We start from the raw sequence: 25,661 nt of genomic DNA, 5'->3' as shown, positions 1-25,661 counted from the left end.
TTATTACGTTAAAGTGAGGTTATGAAAATTAATCCTGTCCTTGTACGTTCCATTATTGGATTCTTCATCACTGTCCTCACTTGATGCTAACAAAAGCTCACGTCGTGACGTGTTTATATCACTAAACCAAATTCTACGCCGAGAAACTAATGTACATACTTGTTAATTAACATATGAAAAGGGAATCATCTCTTTGCAAGATTTATGAAAACTTTTCACTTCATTTCTTTGCACTTTGCATTTCTGTACCAATAGAGGAACATAACAGGCTTGAAAAGTGAAAAGATTTCTAACTTTTCACTTTTCACTTTGCAAGCTAAATCTGAAAAGCGATAGTGGAACAAAATCTGAACTGAAAAGTGCAAAGTGCAAAGTGAAAAGTTGCAAAGTTCGTTCGTGGAATAGGCCCCAGGACACCTCCATTCAGACCCAACCCACCCTCAAATACCTAGGAATCAACTTCAGTGAACACCTAATCTTCCGTCCCCACTTCCTTCACCTCAAAACCAAGACAGCCGCCCGTGGCCGGCTGGTCCGACGGTTAGTCGGCACTTGGTGGGGTCGTAACTCCTCTCTACTTTTCTTAACCTACAAGTCCTTTGTCTGTCCCCCCATTACCTACAGCCTCACTGCCTGGGCAGCTGTTGTCCGCTCGAGTCCTACCCTGTACCGCCCACTCCTTTCCATAGAACGTCGCCTTGTCTGTCATGCCATACATCTCCCCTTCCTCTTCGACACGTTTGATCTCTATGACATCTTCCCCTTTCCCAAACTGGATTCCTACGTCCTCATCCCCTTCCAATGAGCCATCCTTCATGCCCTCAACTAAGCCCAACCTCCTCTAACCCAACTCCTTAGTGGCACACCCCCTCCTTCCCCACTCTTCATCCAGTCCCCTCTTCATCTCCATCGATTCCTTTCCCCACCCTAGGGTGGTAGCTGTCTGGGGCCTGTGACAGGACCCTCAACCTGGATTTCCTCCCTGTTACCTCATCATCCTCAAAAACAGTAGCAAGTTATTCAGTTTATCTCACCCCATTACCATGATCATCATCTTGTGCATAAGCCCGCGAAGGCGAGTGTGGATCGCTGCTCATACTCACATTTCATATACAATGTCACTCTTCATGAATGTTCTCCTTATCAATCATCCATTTCTTGTATCATAGATCATTTTTGTAACATTCCATCTAAAACACTTTAGTTTCTAATTATGTTGCAAAAAGAAGACAAACCAAGAAACAAACAAGATAAAATGAAACAAAAATGTATACACGTCCAGTTACTTTGTTCAATGCTATATGTTTTCCTTCATAATATATTTAAGTCCAGAGTAAATCTTTGTTAATTGTATCATACAAGTCACCCTCTCTAAGTATCTATGTATGTGTCTGTCTATGTCACTTAATATGTCAATATCAAATAATTACATCGTGTCCGTTGTCCTTATACTTATAACTTAATAAAATCTATTCCCCGACTCAAGAAAGTAATAGCTCTACACCTCCCACTATTCTTCAAATCACTCTTTTTCCCATCCTATATATCACTCATTTCCATTCAACCAGTCTTCTTCTCCTGGCCAGAGAGAAGGCATCCCCTTCTAGATGGCCCGCCCCACCCTCTCAGGGTGGAGAATGAAAACTTCATTAGTAGTAGTAGAACTGAAAACCAAGTCTAACACCATCATCGCCCAGGAGTGCTTCTCTCGGGTCCGACAGAATCCATATGCAGAAATCTGACACGACTTTTCATGGAAGTTTAAAAATGTGGACAGATAGGTGGACTGAGTGGTTCTGAAGGAGGTTTCACCCCAGGATATCCAACAGCTATCGGTACAACCAGTGTTTTGAGAACAGTTCAGCAATTCCCAGAATCTCTGGGCTCGCCCAAAAGCCACCCGAGCATCAGAACCATAAAAACATTCATAAGTGCTTTACAGTCTTCTGGGTTTATAAACCTGAGTAGAATGCTCTGTGCTCATGCCTCATAATTGCATGATGTTGCTCACCGCTACCACCACCAGCACCGCCACAACTACCACCACATCTACGGCATCTATTTCGCTAACCAGCTCCATTCTCACCACTCCGGATCATACACGTAATGTCTCTTGCCCCAGTATGGACTTTCTGGTACCATTACAACCATGCCATGTCTTAGCAGTTCAAGCATCTCAGCTCTCTTCTTCATCCAGGTTAACACTCAAACGATCAAACTCCAACCCCTGCCCCACTTCCCTCGAAGAAGACACCTCAAGATAAAAGGCCCCTGACATCACTACCACAACTGAAATTAACAAGCAAGATTTAGCCTCTATGGATACAAACCCTCCACCCACATTTCTCCCCATTTTCCATATCCATCGCCCCATGTTTTAAATCCTGCAACCTGCAGAAACCTTCAACTGGCACCCATAGCTACCTTCTACTAAACCCCACCCTGGAATTCTGCATTCCTCATAATATTCTTAGTATCCTCAGCAGGTTCAACTTACATCACGACGGAATAGTTGATATTCGCCCTACAGCCAGTGGGATCATAATCAAGGTTGTGCCATTTCACCGTTCTATAGTTGCAGTATTAGGAACAAAAATGGCGCTCCAGCCATTAAAGAATTAAAATAAAAGCAATTAGCAGCGGTACGAGTCGAAGAGACAATAAATTCAACCGGCAATCACGGAAAGAACCACTTTTAGAAGGCGGTGCGAAAGAATGACGAGAGCGGATTATTTAAACCGATTATTGAAAAAAAATCTTCCATTAGAACAAATCTCAATCCCGCACTACATCGAAGAAAGGACGGAGTCGAGTAAAGAAACCAGTACTTATCGGATTCTTTAATCAATTATTGAAGAAAAGATCAAATCTGCGATAACCCGCTTAACATCAGCTGTGGTTGACACATATACGTGAGATTATAGACCAGCTGATAGGGAACGTCAAGTTGGTTCTGTACTACGTCACGGTTGGGCTCGGAACATTGCATTTGCCCGATACTGCACAACTTCAAGAGAGCTGAATTAAACGGAAATAAAAGTGCAATTCTAAAAGCACGTAAAATTCACACCGTTTCGGTGAGCAAGGCAGTTGAAATAAGGACGATATTTAGAGCTGTTATAAGCAAATTAGACGGACCAAATTACATATATACTTTCCGCATTAGCACTACTAAGCAGATTACAGCATGTATAAATCAACTAATGCTTTGTGTTATTCTGTCCTTGACGCAATGAAGACCACTATGATGTTCTAAGAAGCTGAGGCAGAGACTACTCCGGCTATGGTGGCGCTTCACGAGATTGATGACCCAGGAGGGCGGTAATCAGCTGTGAGGACGAGATGGACCTGATTACCCAAGCCGAACCATGGAGCGAGGCCTACCATCCCATGACGATTAACAGCGAGATGGAAGTCAATACCCAATAAGCAAAGTTAAGTCCCCATTTGAGTCGTGTCGTAAGTAGAAACCTTTATTCTTTTGGTTAATATATGATGTGCATTTTGACATTGTGTGTGCGTAGTTAATATACAAGTGTACTTACAAGGAAATAGGTATTCATCTGAAGTTACCATAAATCCCAGACATAGGTGTAATATACCAGTGAATGCCGTTCGTAAGTTTATCAATATCGTATTGGAGAAGTGATTGATATTTTTCTTAAATCGTTGTCAGTGAAGTGTTAGAATATTAAGTGGAAGCTAATATACATGCGTGATGGCTTTAACAAAATAATAAGAGTAAAGATCGTATTTAGGGAATGTTTACAATAAAATATAGTGGCACAGTTTAAGGTTACGATGTGCTGTTCTTTGATACTATGACAGTAATGATAATGGTTTATATATGTGTAGGTTATGGCACATATGTTGCGTATTTTGATGAAACGAGTGCTTTGATTATGAATGCTACGCGATAATTGAAATGTTAAATGGTGAATGTAATAAGCATATGAGTTGATAGTATATTATGATGGTGATAGTTATTGTTATTTAGGAAGTTGGTCATAGTATTCTTCGAGAGATGGTAGTATGTGTAAGTTGCACATGCTAAGGTATATGTATTGAAACGTACTGTTTCCGATTGCTATTCTATTCCCTAATATATATATAATACAGATTAGGATACGATCTCAATGCCATCAGTATAGAATTAATCGAGTATGTAGGATCATCAGAAGAGCCGAGAGGCCACCTACGTCAATATTTAGGCCTTCACTGACATATCTACGATTGTTTTCATGTATTCTCACATACGGCAAATTAACTTATGATTTTATGGGAGCAGTTTAACACATCACTGGTAACTTAGTCTTTCATATGTGGATTTTAGATGAAGATAGAGTCTTCCTATGTGTCAATTTTTCCACCTATGGTATTATTCGTTGGAAGGTTAATTAAATACACTTGGTAATGCTATATTAAGTCATATACGCACTTTAATTGAATTTCAACCATGAATTAAAATAATAATTGAATGATTTAGCCACATAAACCTTACGATGGAATTAATTTGAGATTACTTACGACTTAAAGTGGACTTAGATTTGCTTATATGGAGGTCAGTTGGTATGAAATATGAAACATACGAAAATTTGAAATATCAACTAGTGAAAATCCCTAATGGACAGACATTATTTTCTCACACGATTTTCCTACTGTGCGTGGACATTGATGTGAAGTGTTCAGCCGAGTGATATGCATTTCTTTAATTGCATGTGAATTTAGGTTCAGACGATTGAATTTTGGTAATTTTAAGGAGCAATCCAGCTTAATATGGAAAGATTCCAGATCTTAATTAATTAATTAATTGATTGATTAATTGATTGATTAATTATTGGCCGCCTTCTTTGCGTTTTCACATTTTCAATTGAAACTCAATTTGAACATTGTATATAGTAGGGAATATAGCTTGTTTTACTTAAACCATCTGGATGCATCCAATTATTATAATTATGTTGAATAATTTTACTTGATTATATAATTTATTTATTTTTCTTTTCATTTAATTTCCATTGGATACTACTTAATTATGATACAATTCTTCGACAGGCCAGGATTAAGACATAGATAAATGAGGCCTGATTTCATTTCTTTTTTATGTTAGAGGTTTTTCTAAACCTGTTTTCTCCAATGCAATATAATTACGGCACTTAGAGATGCTGATTGCGTAGGAAACCAGCCACAGTGTATAAATAATTTTTCAAGATATTCTACTTTTATTTCAAGTCATATTTAGACCAATTTATTAATAAAAGCTGAGTAGTGAAAACATTAAAATTCTTTCAATGTCTACTTAGAATAAGTATTAGATATAAGCTTATAAAGACTAATTCTGATTGCGATTATGATGATGACATGCACGGAATTCTTTACAAGCCATGATAATCTGAATTTTACGATAAATTTCGGTATCATACAAGTACGGTATCCGACTGATAGCGTGTTGAAGACGTTCATCTACGTAGGTTGGGATTTACCGTAAGCCATTGGTGTACTTTCTCACGCGGAACTCACAACCCAGCAATATTTGGCAGATGAAATTGTTATTAAGAGCTAGTCTGGAACTCGTGTATCCCCACCTGGACGCGGGAGTGGTGCAAGGTAAATGGGGAGGACGCTGTGCGCTGGCTCACCCACTCCATTGGAGCCTCTCAATTGGGTTCCTCTTCACCCCTCAAACCTCTCTCCTCCCCCCACCATCAATACACCCCCCCCCCCACCTCCGTCCATCACAGCCTTTTCAGTAGTGTTATTCACGGAGTAGATCCTGGGACCTGTTCCACGACCAAACTTTGCAACTTTTCACTTTGCACTTTGCTCTTTTCAGTTCAGATTTTGTTCCAATATCACTTTTCAGATTTAGCTTGAAAAGTGAAAAGTTAGGAATCTGTTAATTAACAAGTATGTACACTATTTTCTTGGCATAGAATTTGGTTTAGTGATATAAACATGTTAAGATTTGTGCTTTTGTTAGCATCAAGTGAGGACAGTGATGAAGAATCCAATAAGAGAACGTACAAAGACAGGAATAATTTTCATAACTTTACTTCGGCGGAATTTTGCGAGTGATTTCGTATTACCCCAACACAGGCTGACTATATTCTTGAAATGATCGATCATTTATTGAAACATGCAACAAAAAGAAGTCAATTCCTTTCCGAAAAAGAACAAATTCTTATATGCTTACATTGGTTAGTAAATGGTGCCCAGCTGCACGGTGTAGCAGCAATGCATGGGACATCATAATCAATTATTTTCAGAACTGTTACCAAAGTCGTAGATGTTATAGTAAATGTTATATTTCCTAACAGTACGTTACCCTGATAATTCACTTAATATAGCAACAGGATTTCTAATGAAAGGTGAATTTCCTTCTGTATGTGGATGTGTTGATGGTACTCTCGTTAACATTGATGTGTATCATCATTTGAGAGTCCGACTCGTTGGCTGAATGGTCAGCGTACTGGCCTTCGGTTCAGAGGGTCCCGGGTTCGATTCCCGGCCGGGTCGGGGATTTTAACCTCCATTGGTTAATTCCAATGGCCCGGGGGCTGGGTGTTTGTGCTGTCCCCAACATCCCTGCAACTCACACACCACACATAACACTGTCCTCCACCACAATAACACGCAGTTACTTACACTTGGCAGATGCCACCCACCCTCGTTGGAGGGTCTGCCTTACAAGGGCTGCACTCGGCTAGAAATAGCCACACGAAATTCTAATTATTATTATCATTTGAGAGGTTATTTTTAAAGTTGCAAAAAAAGAATGTCACATTTCTACTTGACAACTTCCAGCACAGCCAGCTTCTTGTAATAACCTTTCTTTCCCATGATAAAAACTTTAACGGTACGACAATTATACCATTAAGTTTGCCACGAAAAGTAAAGCATTAAAATTATAGAGTATTAGGCCTATACAGTTTGCTCATGGAATAAAGTCGATCGGATCACTCATTCGCAAAGACTTTTCACTTTGCGAAGAAATTGAAAAGTACAACCTAGTTCATGGTGGAACAGAAAGACTTTGCACTTTGCAAGAATTGAAAAGTGAAAAGTGCAAAGTTGAAAAATTGCAAAGTTTTTTCGTGGAACAGGCCCCTGATATCCTTGAGGCCATTGTTGATGAACCAAACACGGAGGGCGTTCTGGTTAGTAAGGCCTTCCGCATTAAGAGCGCTGGTGGGCCCACCTTCATGGTGAGAATTCTTCTTCCTACCACTGAGGATGTTGACAGGGTCCTGAACAGCGGAGTCTCCATCATTCGCCACCACCATAGAATGGAACCCTCCTGAGCCGCAACTCCACAACCAATTAGATGTGAAAGATGCCTGGTCTATAACCAACATACCACTGCATACTGCACCGCTGGCTGTCCGGTGTGCGGTCATTGCTTGGAGGCACGTCCCACATTACACTGTCCTAATGCCCAACCTGTGGGGAATCAGATCCCACTTATTCCCACTGATATAAGTACCCCTCTCCCAAAACTGTCCTGTAATGGTTGCACCTGTCCGTACCATTGACACACCTATCCAATCCACCCGTTCCCACTTCCCACCCCTAACTCTTGAGGACATTAACCGATTCATTACCATCTCTCCCCCTTAATGTCCACCCCTATCACTGCCCCTTCGTCCTTGTACAACTTCAAGCCACCGCTAACCAAACCCTCAACATGCACTTCCAGACATCCCACTGGCCTCAGCACCCACTTCAATTTCATCCCCCTTGAGAAATTGGTTTGATAATGGCCCTAATCCCTACCAAAAACCGGTTTCCTATGCCAATCTCATTAATTTTCCTAAACATCCAATCCTTTTGCTCCAAGCATCTCCATCTCTAAGCTCTCAAAACCCAATATCCCTCATGTCCTTCTCCTAAACGAAATCATGCTCAGCCTTCATCAATTTTCCAATCTCCCTGGATTTACCTTTTACTGTTCTGACCACCCCTATGACGTAAGCCACAGGGGATGAGCCACTGCCACCCACCCATTCCTTCTTACCCTCAACCGCACTTGTCCTCACCCCCTCTCCTTTCCTGAATCCGTTACTATCACCATTTACTTCTGGTCCCATATCCTATATCTCACCACCTTACCATCGATCACACATTCCACTACCCTTAGACCACCTCACTTATTTCTCCAACACTTCCCCCCCCCCCACATCCTACTTCTAGCCAACCTCAACCTAACCCACCGATCGAGCTGAGAACTGAATGTTCTCAAATCCCTACTCAGTGACAGAAATTGTTCCCTCATCCTCATTCCTAGCCACACCCACACCGCCTCCTACACCACCCCTGATGCCATCGTAGCTCACAACTCCCTCATCCACCTCATCAGAATCCAACTTCTTCCCAGTTTTGGAAGCTATCACCTTCCTGTTCTCCTCCAGATCCCTTTTACAAACCCCCACCCACACCCTGCACCACCAGTCCCTATCTCCAACTTTTCCAAAGCAGATTGGCCTTCCTACTGTACCCATTTGTCCCAAGCCCTAGAAAACCCTCCAGTCCCTCCCTCTGACCAGCACTTCGTTGACCACTTTCAACACAACATATTTAAACATGGACCCTGGCAGTGAATTGGGTCTTTTTCCTGAATTTTAATACATTATAATACAACAGCAAAACATAGTACATACCTGATTTTTGTATCATATGAAGGTATCAGCCATCCAAATTGAACATGTTAATCAGGAAGTACATATCTAAAGTAATTTAATTATGCTAGTCTTATGAAAAACATAACAAGAATGTACTAAAAGAACTTTTACATGCAAGTTACACCAATAAGCCTGTTCAAACAATAAAAATGATTAATTTAATTTGGCTGCTTAAGCCACAAATAAACACAATTACATATGAAATACAAAATTTACCTATTTAGGAATAGTTTTTGGTATAGTAGCCCTGAAAACATTGGGCTATGCACAGTCCAACCTTGCACTCCTTGCACTACCATCTACTTTCTTTTCGTGGTGCAGGTGAATCATCAGCCTGTCTCTCTTCAACTAAGCGAAAAAAAAAATAGGCCCAAATTTCTGGAGAGGTGATGTATTTCTATTGTTTGTATTCAGAGTAAAACAATGCAGCTAAATACTTGCATTCAAAAGTGACATAAGAAATAAAAATCTTTCCCGAATGATCACTTGATATGTTATCCAGTTCATAAGCTGAGTCTTCTTCACTGTCATCTATTTCTGAACCCACTTCTCCTGATAAAATATCCAAGATATCACTATCATTGAGCCGACGTGAGGACATGTTTGTATAGTAACACAGCTTATAGCGCAAAATATTTGGCACGTTCCACACCCGACACATCGAGTGCTTCGGTTGAGGTCACGGCAAGGAGAAACTACCCTTTTTATTGTTTCAGTTTGAACTTCTGCATTCTAGTGGACACTAGATAAACTACAATCTCGAAGCAAGGGACGGGAATCTTATGGGATATGTGCAGCTGCCTATAAACACTTGGAAAATCACGCCCGTATGCCATACAGGTACCGTCTGCAACCAGGAAAGCAGTGCGCCCATATCCCGTTCGGGCATAATGTTGAAAGTGTTAACACTTTCATCCTTTCTACCATTTCCTCTTCCTCCGCATCCAGTATCCCAAACACTCTACGCTCCCCCTCCCTGCCCAGGCTCCCACCTCACTTCATTCTCCTACAGAAACACTCTCAGTCCTATCTACGAGAATTCATGTCCTCCCATGATCCATACTTCCTCATGCCTACACTGCCAAACAATCTGCTCCATTCGCAACTACCTAGCAGCCCACATCCGCCGCTCCTGGGCCGAGACTTGCACCACCCTTAATGCCCTTCACATCCATCCCACCAAATTTTGGCAAAAACTTAACAGTCTCCTAGATACGAAGTCCACACCCCACTAACCGATCATCCATCGCGGCATTGTTCCAACCATTGCTGCAAAAACTATGGAGATATTTTTCCAACACTTCTATAACCACTTTAACACCCATGACAATTCTGTCTTCAACAGCACCGGCACCCAACTCTGCCTGTCTCTAGGCTCCTCCACCATACTCACTCCCTCCATTTCCCATACACTCTCTAACCATCTCCTAGACACACCCTTCACACCATTCGAGATTCAATCCATTCTCTCCAAATCTTGTAACACCACCCCAGGACACGACAAAACCCACTACCTCCATAACCGTCATGCCCCACCATCCCTTCTAACCATCCTGGCTACCCTCTACAGCTTCATCCTCGAACCGGTTTTTATCCCACCACCTGGAAACACACCACTATGCTCCTCTTCCCCTAATCCAGCAAACCACTTTCTGAATTTGACTCCTATCGTCCCACCATCCTCATCACCGTCCTGACTAAAATTCTTGACTTTCATTTTCATCCTTACATCCAAAATAACCACCTGCTCCCTGCCCCCTTTACGATTTGGCATCCATCCCAGTCGATCCACCACCGACCAACTCTTAGGCTACAACTTGTCCAGGTCACTTCCAACAACTTTACCCGTGCACGCCCTGCACTCCTCACCACTTTTAACTTCTACCTTGCATTTGATTCCGTCTGGCATCTGGCATCATCTCTCCTCTTCTTTTCCCATTACTTTAGGTGTTCCCCAAAGCTCTCCACTCACTCTTCTCCTATTCATTCTGTTCTAATTTGCTAATTCCAATTTGCTGATGGCACTGCCGTCATTACTTCCCTCCCCTCCGTTCAATCTATCTGATTGGACAGTCCAACCCTACACTGATTCCTTCATATCCTGGTGTGATCGACGGCACCTCAAACTCAACCCCTCCAAGACCCAATCCATTCTCTTCCACCGCCGATGTTGTAGCTCCAGCTGTACTCGTGACCCCAACCAACTCCAGATCTATATCCACAATACCTCAGTTCAATCCCAACCCACCCTGAAATACCTTGGAATCCACTTTGATCAACACCTGACCTTCCGTACCCATTTCTCCATCTTAAATCCAAGACCGCTGCCCGTGCCCATCTGGTCCGTCACCTGTCCGGTACCCAGTGAGGTGTAAACTCCTCCTTCCTTCTCCGCACCTATAAGTCCTTTGTTTGACACCTCATTTGCCCTAGTCCCCATGCCAATGACAATATAAATGCATTGAAATCTTGTGTAATCACTTACGTCCAACTGTGTATAAAACTGCAGTTTGTAGGGTACTGTTTAGAAACACTGTATCACCAATAGGCTTCCAATTTGTTATTTTAAAAAATCAAGTCAGTATGGAAAATTTCCATGTAAAAATATAGCCTTGTAGGGTTCTAATTAGACACAATATACTAAAACTGTTCTGAAACAATTCATTCTCCATATGTCTTCACATGAAAAAAAAATGTATGGAATTGTAGCCATAGCCTACTCTAATCCACACCTATATTGGAACAGTCTGCCATGCTCTTCATCTATCTAACCTCTGATGTGTATGACATCTTTTCCTTCCCAAACTCGATTTCTGTGTCCTCATTCACTTCCAGCGTGCCCTCACCCCTCCTTCCCCACACTTTATCCAGATCCTTCTTCACCTGTTCCGCTGCCTTCCCACAGCCTAGGGTGGTGGCTTCTCTGAGTCTGTGAAGGGAACCCTCAAATCAATCCCCCCTCTCGCCCACACCAACAACTTGCTGCACACACTGACGTCCTGCCCGTCCATTACACATTACAGCACTATCTTATCTCTCAATCAGTTTCATTGTTCATGTATTGTTGTTCATTATAAATTTGCCCAAGTCCCCATGCCAATGAGATTATAATTGATTAAAATCTTAGTAATCACTTATGTCCAACTGTATGTAAAAATGTAGTGTGTAGGGTACTGTTTAGAAACACTGTATTACCGATAGGCTCCCAATTTGTTATTTTAAAAAATCAAGTCAGTACGGAAAATTTCATTGTAAAAATATAGCCTTGTAGAGTTCTAATTAATGGAAATTCTACATTCCCAAGGAGGGAATTAGATATTTTTCCACCAATAGAGCATGTCAAAAAAACAGATCAGATGTAAGGCTTTTCAGGCGTTTGCTCTATTAACCCAGCGTTTCGTCTTAGGTCTGACACTAGCCTCATCAGAGTGGGATGTGTCAGACCCTACCCACTGATACTGGGGTGTATGCAGGTGAACTTCTCAGAAGCCCTATATAAGAGGCACAGTCTGATAACTGCATATGGGAGATAAAACTCCACAATGGAAATTATTGCCCGCCTAGCAATTCCAAATGGAAATTCTAAGTTCCCAAGGAGGGAATTAGATATTTTTCCACCAATAGAGCATGTCAAAAAACAGATCAGATGTCAGACCGTCTGACACATCCCACTCTGATGAGTCTAGTGTCAGACCTATGACGAAATGCTGGTTAATAGAGCAAACACCTGAAAAGCCTTACATCTGATTTGTTTTTTGACATGCTCTATTGGTGGAAAAATATCTAATTCCCTCCGTGGGTAGGGTCTGACACATCCCACTCTGATGAGTCTAGTGTTAGACCTAAGACAAAACGCTGGTTAATGAGCAAACGCCTGAAAAGCCTTACATCTGATGAGTTCTAATTAGACACAGTAAAACTGTTCTGAAGCAATTCATTCTCCATATGTCTTCACATGAAAAAAAAGAAAAGAAAAAAAATGGAATTGTAAAGTTTTGTTCAGTAACAATGTAACATCAATATGCCCTCAATTAGGGAAAAATTAGTTAATCTGTACTTATTAATGTAGATTTGTGTATAATGGTATATTATCCCTATGTTCAGAAGCAAATTAATGTTGATTATAGAATTTTGTTTACAATTGTATTATTAATATGCTTCCAATTAAAAAAATCACCTGTATAAAATTCTATGGAATAATGTAGATTGCAAAGTTTTGTTTAAAAAAACAACGTGTTATCAATATGCTCCCAATTAGAAAGCAATTGTGCAACATCCCCAATAAATAATAAGGCACTTTCCCACTTCTCCTCTTTCCTCACTTCACTGTTACCCTCTTTCCCAACTCCATCATTTCCTCCTCAACCTCGCCGAAATTCCTGGCCAGAGTATAAAGGAGTAACGTTCAAGGTGGCAAGGAATGAAAACTTTCCTATGATGATGATGAACTCAAAACTTGGATCCTGAAGGGCTCTGGAAATCACTGTCCCAACACAATTTTTGATATTTTATGGCTTTGCTCACCCAGTATCATGATGTAGTAGTCGAAATGGTCAGGATGAAATAACAGTGTGTAGATACACGCGATAAAGCAGGAATCCTCCACGCCACACCAGAGTCGAAACTGGACTGAGGTGCAAGTGGAGTGGCTTGGTTTATATAGTGACACTGAAGGAAAGCACTAGAATATGTTGAAGAATAAAGTCAATTTGAGAACACGCGGCGGTCAGGATGACGTAGCAAGGAGCTAAGTAGAGAAGTGGAACATTCAGTTGATTGCTGGCAGCCAATGATAGCAGCGGTGCAGTGCTTAGATAAGAAGGTAATTGAATTAAATTAGCATATTCTTCTGGATGTGGTGGGGGAGTGTTACATACATTTAGAGCGAAGAAACTGTATGTCAGAGCGGTCTCTCGATGAGTGTTTTGATGACTGCCCTCCTGTAACTGGGAAGAAGAAACGAGCCTGTCAGGGGCTGAGAAGAAGAAATTATTATAGATTATAGAACTACAGTATACTCTCGATTAGCCAGGCTAATGACCGGCTTGAATGGCATGGATAATTGAAAAAAAGGATAATCCAAAAACATGTGTTTATTGCAAAGAGAATGCCTTCTATAATTATTTTAAACACAGTACCATATAAAGCCATGTTATAATACATTTATAAAGATAATTCACCCAAATTATTGTACTCTGAAGAAGTCTGTAATGGTTCTCTGCTTTGGTTCATCTGCTTCCTTACCTTGAAACGTATTTTGCATGCGGCAGTAATGTCACCGTATTCAAACCCCCACTGTCCCATATAATCCAACAGGGTATCTATACACTGTAGAGACACAGAATGAGAAACACTTTCATCGCCTTCTTTTTCTTCAACCTCACTTAAACTGTTAACGTCACTACCTTTTCCAACACAAATATTAGCAATGTCTTCATCACGTAACTGTTGAGAGCCTTGTTCGCATGACTCACTCAAAAACCATTGAGTTAAGTTAATCTCATCAATTTTTTTGAACCCTTCAGCTTTCTTAGTATGATCAAGGATTTCTTGAGAAGTGTCTTCTTTGCGGATATCCTGTTCTTCCATTATCACATAGGGTGCACGGTTTTACTTTTTCCCAGGCTGTTCCAACTCCATGTACTGCATCCAATAAAGAATATTGTTTCCAAAATTTTGATAGGGCAACAACACTTTCTTCCATTAAATTTTTGAGGAGTTACATATAGTGTTGCTTCACAGATGCAATAACAACCTGATCCATATGCTGTATCATTGCTGTCGCATTCAGAGGAAGAAATTTGGCAACAGTGAGTCCATCATCTGAAGTTAACAAACTTCTGTTTGGGTGCGAAGGTGCATTATCCAAAAGCTTTCTGTAGTAATCCTTTGTTTTTAAGAAATTTTCTTACTTCCGGTACGAAATGTTCTTGAGGAATATTTCCCTGGTCACCCAGGGCCCCTTCTGATTGTAATAAATAACAGGCATGGTTTTGGCTTCCCAGTCATTACAAGTTTCATTTTGTGGTTTTCGGAGGCATTTCCATAGCACATGATTGTAACACGTCCTTTTGAAGATTTGTGTCTAGGAGCAGACATTTTCTTTTGTGAAGTGAGAGGTTTATAGGAAGACATTTCCACTTTAGCCCTGGCTCATCTGCATTGTAAATTTGATCAGGAAGAAAACTTTCCTCTTCTATAAATTTCTTAAAGCTGCTGCAAAATGATGCAGACACTTCTGTATTCACACTAAGATGATCTTCTTCCACCCTTAATTGACAGATACCATGTTGCTGTTTAAATCTAGTAAGCCACCGGAATGAAATGTTCACTCTCTAAGCGTAGCACTTTATGAAAAGCACATGGCACCCAAAATCAGTATTCCTTCTGCTCTCTTCTGGTTAAACCATTTCAGGAGTGCAGAATCAAGCTCCCGATAAGATGATGTCTTCATACTTTTCCGTTTCGTAGGGCCAGAATAATTATCGCAGTCCCTTGTAAAGACTATGAGTTTTGGTTGATTGTTTTTTATGTCTCGGACTGTTTGCACTCCTATTCCATAATCACTGGCTAATTTGCTTGCAGAGACTCTGAATTATATTTAAATTTTGTTCAGTTGTTAGCATTACTCCTTTACGTTTTACACCAGACATTTTTCACAACACAACGTATTTTACTGTATGACAATTTGTTAACAGCTGTTGGCCATTTAAACAGATCCCTCAATGGAATGCAGACAGGACTTGCTTTCTGGCAACCTTGAAATAAGCCTACCCCCACCTCCTTATGGAACGTACACTTCGCTATTACAAAACAAAACAGGACGATGCAAGAAGTTGTGGACCTGTCGCAAAATACCATACTAAAAATAACTTATCCCCACCGGGACTACTATTACAAAAAATACCAGGACTACACTGCAAAAATATGTACAAAAATGCTGTAAATTCAAACTATTCAATTTCAATAACAGTATTTTTGATAAGGTGAAAACGTGCACAGTTAATCTGCAAACCAGATAATCCTTGCCCGGATAATCTAGAGTATACTGTACTGGGTTTGATGAGAAGGCTGACAGTATATGACGATGTGGAAATTGTCCTTTTCCTTTTGTATTTTCATGTTTGTCCTTGTCACCTCTTCCTGTTGCTCCTATTTCTCACACTAACCTATCAGTGCAATTTGTCCCTTTCCTACTGTGTGTTTGTTTTAATGTTTCTATCTTTCTATGTATAACAGCTCCCTCTGTGGATCAGTGGTAGAGTGTCAGCCTCCAAATCCCAAGATAATGGGTTCAAACCCCACAGAGATAGTTCAATTTATAAAGGGCGGAAAATAAGTCCATTTGACACTCCACATCAGCATGTAAAAGATGTCTTGTAATACATTTGGTGTTTACCCGACAAAATTCATTAAAACTCAGCCATAGACACCCAAAAGAGATTCAATTTACTCTGCCATCTAGTAGTCTAAAGTGGACATCAAAATCGACAAGCAAGCAGCCAGATGGTGTCAAATTTAAAAAATGTTACACACAGTAGCTGAGGCCATATTATTATTATTATTATTATTGTTATTATTACTGTTCCGGGTATTCCGTGGCTCACAGAGGAATAGGAAGTGCCTGGGATGACTGGACAGGGAATTACCTCTTTAAAAATTGAGAGATAGAAATTTAATGGTATAACAGAATGAGTTCATCAACTCTAACAATGACTTGGACTTATAAGTCCTAAATTAGGTACAAAATAACTTGGGAAAAACTCCCAGTCATTAAATTACATACAAAAGAGCATATTGCTCCTGACAGGTACAATATTGTGAAAAAGCATAGATGCTTTGAACAGGTACACTTTATAGGATTCATCATCATCATTATCATCATTTCCCTTTATCCAGCTGTAGCCAGGTAGGGGCAAATATGGTTCCACTCCATTTCCGAGGCACCATATCTGCTTTACCTATATAGGCTATTGTTACGATGGGCTCGCCAGACCCAAAGGCATTTTATACCTACTGCCAGGTTCAAAATTAGGCCGCCCCTAACATGGAAACAGATGCCTTTCGTAGCCGCTCCTCTGGAGTACAGAGCTACGGGTTTGCCCCTTCCGCCATCTCCACCCTGCCGAAGTCCACCTTCTCCGCCGTAGATGCCATTGAGGTCTTCACTCGTAACCCTGAGCTGGGACCCGTACCAGATGTTACACACTAGATCAGTGTGCTCTGGGACTCACATAGGCAGGGGCACCACTCCCTGCGTAGAACTGCCTCCGAAGAGGGTCCCTGCCTGCTAACTTTATAGGAGTCTCAGCTCCAAAATACAAGAGTCTAGCCTTGAACAGGTAATCAGTTGCTTCTGACACACAGTCCAACAAAGCAAAAATTAAATACAAGTAATTTTCTCGCTGGAGTCTTCCAGCATTTCTGTGGACTTTAGTTTCGTGCTGTTCTACTGTTATTTTCATAGTTGGAAACAATATCTGCAAGTGTTAAGTGCTTCACATTAGTAAAAATATCAGAGTGATTTGCTGTAGTTGCACTACACATGACATATAACAGTATTTTTCTTACATTCAAGGAGCATATGTGGTTCCTCCTCTCATTCCTTTCTCTAGTGCATCTTCATGATCGACCCAGGGATGTGGGCAGGCAGGGAGCGAAGTCCCTTCCCCTCTGCATGTTTGATTCATGTAACATCTCCCATCATACAAGGAGTTAACTGGTGATGATGGCCGTTGTTGTCAGGAGTGTCTTTTATAAGTTGTAAAACTGCATGATCATCAGCTCATATTGATAAGGAAGACAGTGAAGATTGTAACCTTGTTACAGGTTATACAAACATGTTTAGTTAAATAAGAGGTTTATGATAAATATGTTGAATTTTAAAACACAGTAAAAACGTTAGAACACACACAAGTATGACAAACTCGAAACAACATAAACAGGTTAACAAACTTGATAGCTATGAAAGGACATGGGAAGTGGCATGGAACCCTAAGAGGTAGATAGTTACGTATGCGTTGTGTGAAAGAGATGTAGACGGTAATCACCCTCAAACTCTTCATTTAATAAACTAACCAAACCAAGATTAAAAGGAACGAACAAAATTAAAACAAAACAAGAATAACAGAAATAAACAAACTCATTTACGAATGAATGTAAATTTGGACTGCATCCGCAGGTATGTGTTACATATGATAGCAATTTCAAATTACACTTAAAAAAGGAAAATAGAAGGAACATTGTTTGGTTTATAAAAAGGGCTAATCCCTTGAAACTTAACATAGAGGCCAATTAAGTTGCCTCCATTCTAAAAACACTTCTAAAAAGGAGCATAGCTTTCAATGGTTTGAGTTAAGCTAAACTAAACTACTGGAGGCAACCCGAGGAAAAGTTATTACATGTTAATTACAAGGTTTTCTTTTAACAAAAGGAAAAGTGAATTTGTGTTAATTACAAGTTTTCTTTTAACAAAGGAAAATGGAATTGCCTCCAAAATTAAAATGTGAATGCTTAGCTGAAGAGCTAAGTAATTTCGATCATTTTGCCCTCAAGGCTGGTCAGAAGGGAAAGACACAGATACAAGCTTCACTCCCACGAAGGAGCGAGAAGTCAGAAATGGTGCAACTACCGCGGTGACCAATCAGGCAATAGAATTTTACTCTCGACTTTCACATTCACCAATAATAAACTTTGTTATTCTGACCAATAAGGTATCTACATTCTTGATGATCCAGAAAATTATTTTGTGTAACAGGAAGCAACTGAAAATATGCTTCTAAAGATGGCACAAATACGTACACCCTGATTCATAATTTAGATGCCTAATTTAAAATTCACAGCTACATAATACCAAAAAATTTCACAAATTAATAATAGTAATTTTGTACAACCACCTTTTTTTTAAATATAGCTATTCTTCGTAAGTCCAAAAACCTAATATTTCCAGAACAATAAATCAATTTTTAAAGCAATAAGTCCCATGTTCAGTTTTCAAAAGAGATATTATATACAACATAAATTTTTAAAACAAATGAATTTTTCAAAATAAAATTGAGGAGGCTTGGATCATTTCCCCGCTGCTGTCCCCACTCTGGCTACAAAGATGACCTTCAAAAGGAGGGGAAAATTAAAGACTTCCTTAAAGATGCCCTAATATTACTGAGTCGGAAGAAAACTCAATGTGATGTCCTACAATGTCCTCAGTCATAAAACTGATCATATCAACAATAACGTTACACTGATTGACTATTGTTCATAGTTGAGATGTGTTCTGCCTCTTCTACTGCCACTCTCCTCCACTAGTCGTCGGCGGCATCGGCTGTAACTCGATCCGGGTATATATAACTTCTTCCTGCATACATTGACCAGTTTAACTCAGGTTGCATTGTTGGATGCATTTGTGAACGGTTCGCTGTTGAGAGAGCTCTTGCATTATTGTAGTGATAAAGTAGTTAAAACCTATTGAAATTGTTTAAATTTTGCATGTGTGTGTTGCATTTAGTGCTATTTATATTTTAGTGTTTGGTGCTTGTTGGTAGAAATTGGTAGTAGTGATATTTATTTGAATTTTATAACAAGTAATCTAGATGGTGTTCAGTAGATGACGTTTTCTAGGTTAAGTAGGCTAGCTAGGTGCAGACCTGCCAACCCTTCCGATTTATCCGGAAACTTTCCGGTTTTTAACTCGTCTTCCGATTTATATTTACTTCTTCCGATTTTCGACTAATATAACCTCTAGTACGGCCAATATTCTTCTTCTACGATACGTGCTTGTGCAATTTACGAAACCTCATTTTCAAGCGTATTTATTTGATACTTTATTTCGTGAGTGTTTCGTCTGTCGCCTTCGTGTATCGTGTTTCCCGCTCACCACAGCAGCGTGTGCGCTTGATACAGCTGGGGATTCGGGGCAGTGATCGTCCTGTAAGCAAGAGGCTAGCGCACGCTAACGACTCAGTTAATCGGGACGAAAGAATGAGTTTGTTATTGTGTTGTTCGCGCGTTATAGCATTGTTTCTGTGCATAGTTTCGTCGGAGTTATAGGCCACGCGTTTTTTGTTGCATTTCTATGCTTTCTCCCTCTGTCAAAGTCGTACCGGTATGCCAGGACGAATAGAAGTACATAATAATGCTAATAATGTATGGGATACATTGAATTGTTTTGTATGTGGTAGTTTCGCGTATTTAAGTGCATGATTTTAATGAGTTGAATGTTTTTAAGGGGGTTCGTGTCGGTGACAGCTTCTGGCATTTTCGTTTCTCGTTATGGCCAAAAAATGTAACAAACGTTATCTCCAAGTGTTCAGATATACCTATAAATTTCCGTTCATTTTACCGTCTGATAAAGGAAACTACCGTATTTTCTCGCGTAATTAATGCCCTTGCATAATTTACGCATCCCAATAATTTTGGGTCCCAAGTGAAGAAAAAGAAATGTTCACGTATTTGACGCACCCACAACTTCGAACATCCATCACTCAGCTCCGGATGCGTTTCGAAATAAAGATGTCAACTACTCAAGTAGCAGGCTTCCTATCGCGAAGCGGGCATTCTAAATGCAGGGCAACATGCTGTTATTAGCCGTCAGGAAATCCCACTGCACTAGGTTTATGAGTGTTTCGGGTACGGGACATTCTGTGATCTCAAAATTGTTTGTCAGTCCACAGTATTGGAGTAATACTGCATCATACAAACTCGCGGTGATCAGTTACATCAAAACATACAGGAATTGAGCAGCAGGCAGCAAGTATTCAGTGTCCAAATGAAACGCGCGCTACCGCGGTAACAGAAATGCACTTCAAGCGGCCAACAAGTCTCACAAAGCATTTCGCAGACGAAAAAGCGACAAGTTTCCGCAAGTAGAGGATTATCTGCTTAAATTTATGATTTTGTTACGCAATGTTGGATAGGGTTGCGGCACTATATATCGAACACTTAACGTTATCTCTACGAATTATTGATTAGTATTTTTTTCCAGTGAAGGAAGGACCTCTGAAATAGTTATAAAACCTTAACGGAACATCCCCTGGTTGCAACTGGCTTGTTCAGACTTTTAAAATGTACAATTTGTAGGCTCCAGGCGCCTTTAAATGCAACAGTTGTATTCCTTCATATATCGAACGGTCTGCGTTATATATCGATCAGTGAGGTCTTATTTATCGAACACGATTTTTATATATCGAATGGTAAGGTTTTAAATACTGAACAGAAATATTTTTAAATCACTTTATTTTAGACATTATATGATTGTAATAACATGAGCAAAATAGAATGATTCTTAAATATAAATCACAAAAGTAGAGGAAGCAATATTAATACACATTAAAATATCCCGAGAAACACACACAAAAAAAAACCCAGTTTCTTATTTCTACCCTTCCACAGAGAACAGAACATGTCTTTAGACTTCCTTGTTTCTTTTCTTTCTCCTCAATTCTTCCCGGTACTCCTTTGAAGATATCCCGTATGTTTTCTTTAATCTAAACTGATGAGGTTTTTCTGGTACTTGAGGAACTTTGAGAAAATCTCTGAAAGAATCTTCGCTAATACTTGAGGTGGGTGAGCAAGCGAGTTCCGAAGCAATTTCATGCTCATTCAATATTTTCGGCTTGTGAACTTTTACTCCACTCTTCAAAATGACGGCACCAGGAAGATCTTTCTTGGGAGAAGGTACATACACCTCTAAACGTTCATCATTCCACGTGAAATCACATCTTCCCTGATCATCATCATCTTCTGATGAACTGTCTGTCATCGTTTCATTCTGATTAGTAGATATTGTTTCACATGTTGCATTGTACCGAGTTGTAATACTTTTCCAATAAGCATACAAATCTGGTTCACCATCATTCTGTTTTTCTCCATCACGTCTTAGTTTGTCATTGAAGTTATCGAGAATGCGAGAAGGCAAGAATTCCTCCAGGTCATCAAGCACAAACTTTAACTTCTGATTGGAAGTGGAAAGGGATGATGGGATGCCTTCGTCACTCTCTTGCTGTTGCCTTCCCACCGGGGATTTCAAAATATCTGCAACACATTTTGTGTAGTCCACAGCGTTGGGATCTAGTGGATAGAGACCACACTTACGAAAGGCGCTTTTCACAATATCTGGCCTAACAGCATCATCCCAAACTTTCTTTAACATGGGTGCAAAATTTACCTTGGTTACTGATGCACCGAGAGTTCATATTTTCTCGTCTTGAAGAGCATTTTCCCATGCTCTCTTTAGAGGTGCAAATGCCCCCACATCTGCTGGTTGCAGAAGCTGGGTGGCGTTAGGGAAAAGGCAGTACAATATTATTCCATTGTCATGACAATATTCACTGACTTGAAGGGATAAGTGACTCCTGTGTCCATCAAGAAATAAAATAACAGGAAGTGTAGTTTTCTCTACCTCTAGCCATGACCTAAAGTGTTGAAGGTAGTTCAGAAACGTTGGGGCCTTCATCCAGCCACTTTCAGTTTTCTCGTAGATCCAAGTTTCAGGTACACTATCTTTGATAAGTTGCTGAAGTCGTATGTTGCTGTAGACGATCATTGTTGGGGCACAACGGCCGTCGGCACAGAAATTTCCGAGCACTGTTATGCCTTCTTTCTCTTTAGAGGTTGCCGTAATTTGAAGCTGTTCCCCTCTGACTCCAAGGTACTTTCCTGAAACCTTATGGAACAGAAAATTTGTCTCGTCTGCATTGAAGATCCTGCTTGGGTCTTCCATAATTGAACTTACATCCTCATATTCCAGGTAGCACGACAGTCCAGCAAACCAACCACGTATTCTCTCTTCAGAGAGAGCAGCCCTGCCCTTGCTAATGGTTTCAGCCTTCTTCTGAGACAGGGAAGGATTCCGTCCCATAAAACATTTGAACCAGGTTTTACCAGGTCTTCCATACTTAAACGGTGTGCTCCTTCCTGATGACTGCACAGTTTGCTGAACAGTGTCAAGTAAATTCTTTTTCTTCAATGGAAATCCTCTCTTAGCCATGTTGATTACCCATTCACTAATGCCCTCTTCTTCTCATGGACTCAAGAACGGCTTCCGCCTAAGGGCAGTCTGAATCTTCTGACGTCCAGAAAGTTTGTCGTTTAACGTTGTTAAAGGGACCTGGTATGTTTTAGATGCCTGCCTTTGCGACATCATACCGGACTTAACCTGTTGAACAGCTTCAGCCAAGGCAGATAATGAATACTGACACCTTTTCATTTTTTCAACAGGTTTAACTTTGGCTTTTGGGACAGTTGCCCCATTGGGTGTCTTAATTTTGACCATAGTCAAGCTCTGAGCACTAGTTAAGGAAAAAAATAATTATTTTCTGCTTTCTAGTTTTAAATAGCTAAAATGTAAAAAAAATTTTTTTTTTCAAAGAGTGCGGGATAACTCCCCCCACATACCCCCTCTTGTCGACGCCACTTTATTTGCTGACGATGACGAGAAATCTTGGATAGTGACAGGATTGTTAAATAAAGTGATTAGAACAACGTACGGCATCAGACAGACACAAGACTTCGTAAAGGAAATCTAACTATACCCGATGAAGTTCAAAATTCAGGCCCTCTCAAATTACAGATAGACGCCTCAGCAGTCACGACCACAGATATCCGGACTTCGGCGCCAAATAAAACAGTACTGCAAATTAAAATCATAAACAGCCCATTCATTTTCAGTGGTGTTCGATATTAAGGGTTGTTTTTGTATTAAATGAACCTCATTTATCGAACGTCCTTTCGATATTTGAAAATGGGAGTCAAATATCAAACAGTATTTTATTTTAGAAATATGAAGATAGGTGAAAACTCACAATACAAGAAAATAATAAACATGTATGTATGTTAACACAACCTATTATTTAAAGGATACCTTCTGAAGACACTATTTTACCGACAAAAACAGATAATCACAGGGACACTGCACCTTAGTAACAATACAACAATCTCATCAAAATCCCGCCAAGTCCAAAGTTCTAAGACTTTCCCGCGCTCGCCAACACAGTAACGACTTCGACCTATCGATTGATATAAAGCTAAGTTTGGAAGGGTGAATTTAGAAATCTCACATGTTATGTAAACTTTTCTATATCCTTATTTTGAAACAGGATGTGCGAACTGTTCGATATTTAAAAGGTGATATAGATGTTCATTCCCATAGGGAATCTGAAATATTTGTCCTGAATGAGTAAATTTATAATACCAATATAAATGGTCCGTTATTGGACATTATAAATTTTCCAGCTAACTCATTCTTGGTTGCCAGCGTTTCGCCTATGGGAATGAACATCTATATCATCTGATGGCCAAGCAGGCATCAATTTTTGTAATGAGACAAAGTCTCTTAGTGCATTGGCACTGCTGGTGGCTCCAATTAGCCTGCGCAGTGGCCTCCACGGTGCCGGCGTATTGGTAGGTGTGCTAGGTACCAACTGATGAGCCCACCCTAGCACACGAGGGCGAAACGCTGGCAACCAAGAATGAGTTAGCTGGAAAATTTATAATGTCCAATAACGGACCATTTATATTGGTATTATTTAAAAGGTGTTCGATATATAGTACCATTACCCTAAGCCGTTTCTCATGAAATGCTGTATTTTAAAGAATGAGAAATAGCCGCGGCTGTTCCGATATTTCATGTAGATATCCATTCAAACAAAGGTAATAATGTATTAAATTAAATAACACGATATGCCTGTAAACTTTGATTTAAAAAGAAGTTAAAGAGAATACATGGTAATTTCACTGGATAATTATGGTATTTAAGTCTTTGTACTGTTGACGATTCTATTAGAATTGTTGACGATTGTTGCTACATGGACATGGTAGTTGTGTAAATAAATACAAAATCAGCTGACTACCTTATTCTGATAATTTGTAGTCTTAGTTCCCTGCATAGTTGTACTTTCCACCTTCATTTATTCATTGAGTAAAAGTTAATAATCAAATTCCTGTATCCCAATAATATTGCAGTTCAAGTCCCTGGCGTAGTTTTGACAGAAATTATTGTAAATGATCTCTTATTTTTCAGCATTTAAGGACACTTTTATTCTCTGTCCCGCGTCCTACCGGTATAGTAGAGGTATTACATGTGATAAAATTCATTTTCAGGTCCGTATTGAAAGTATTTGTATAGTAGAGGTATCCATAGAAACTCTCCTACTAAAATTCTGTTGTTGTAATTAGAATAGGCTTAATTGCAGTTTAGAATTGTGTAATTCTTGTGTATTCAGTAATTAACAACAGTTTTTATCCTGTAAGTGTGCTGTAGGATAAAAATAGAGTTCAACTAAGTAGTGTTGTAGTGTAGTCGTATATTAATTACCTTATTGTTGTGTGATCTTTGGGTACTATCCCTGTCAATATAGCCCTGCATTTTTTTTGCACATAAGTTATTTTATTTTTCCTTTTCTTTTCATTTTTTTCCCCGTAAAGATTGGCTAAGGAGTGCAAATGTAGGAACTGTGGGTGTGGCGAGACATTGAGGGGTGTGAGGGAGGAGTTGGAGAGTTTGAGGGAGGAGTTGGAGAGTTTGAGGGAGATAATTAGGATTCTCACAGAAGACAGGAAGGAAGATAGGCCTCCCTCAAACAATGTACAGGTTACAGTAGATGTACAAGAGGGAGAGGACGGAAAGGGGGGAGTTGAAGAAGACAGGTGGATTAATGGTCTACGGGGAAGGAGATTGCAGGCTAAGGGCTCTATTCAGGATCAGAATTCAGGACAGGTGTCTGTGCGAAATCGGTACGAATCACTCCAGGTAGAACAACTGAGGGAAGATGAGGAACTGGGAACTGTTGCTGAGGTGCGTTGAAGTAGGAGGAAGGGAAAAGCTAGGAAAGGGAAATGTAGAGTAGAGGATAGGAAAGGACAAGTAGAACAGGGTCAAGGGAAGGAGGAAGTAGCTTCTGCAGTTATCAGGAAAGATAGGGCTGACCAGGAGGGGAGGGGATCAAATGAGGTGGGTAGAGTTGAGGCTCTGGTCATGGGGGATTCCATCGT

At 40.1% G+C, this 25,661-nt stretch overlaps 1 protein-coding gene across 4 annotated transcripts in view; it reads left to right on the top strand.

Annotated features, from left to right (window-relative positions):
- The window catches only part of LOC136874694 (testis-expressed protein 9), a 166,190-nt gene that overhangs the window by 123,020 nt on the left and 17,509 nt on the right, over positions 1-25,661 (top strand). The window contains exon 7 of one of the 4 annotated variants that reach the window (XM_067148336.2): positions 18,937-19,012. The exons of the other annotated variants lie outside the window; for them this stretch is intronic. Within the exon in view, the coding sequence (XP_067004437.2) occupies positions 18,937-19,002 (66 nt within the window). The 3' untranslated portion in view covers positions 19,003-19,012. The remainder of the gene's footprint in view (positions 1-18,936; positions 19,013-25,661) is intronic. 4 annotated transcript variants of the gene reach the window in all.

Source organism: Anabrus simplex, chromosome 5 (genome assembly GCF_040414725.1).
Source record: "Anabrus simplex isolate iqAnaSimp1 chromosome 5, ASM4041472v1, whole genome shotgun sequence".
Taxonomy (NCBI): domain Eukaryota; kingdom Metazoa; phylum Arthropoda; class Insecta; order Orthoptera; family Tettigoniidae; genus Anabrus; species Anabrus simplex.
The sequence above is the reverse complement of the archived record's forward strand: the minus strand, read 5'-3'. Positions and strand labels throughout refer to the sequence as shown.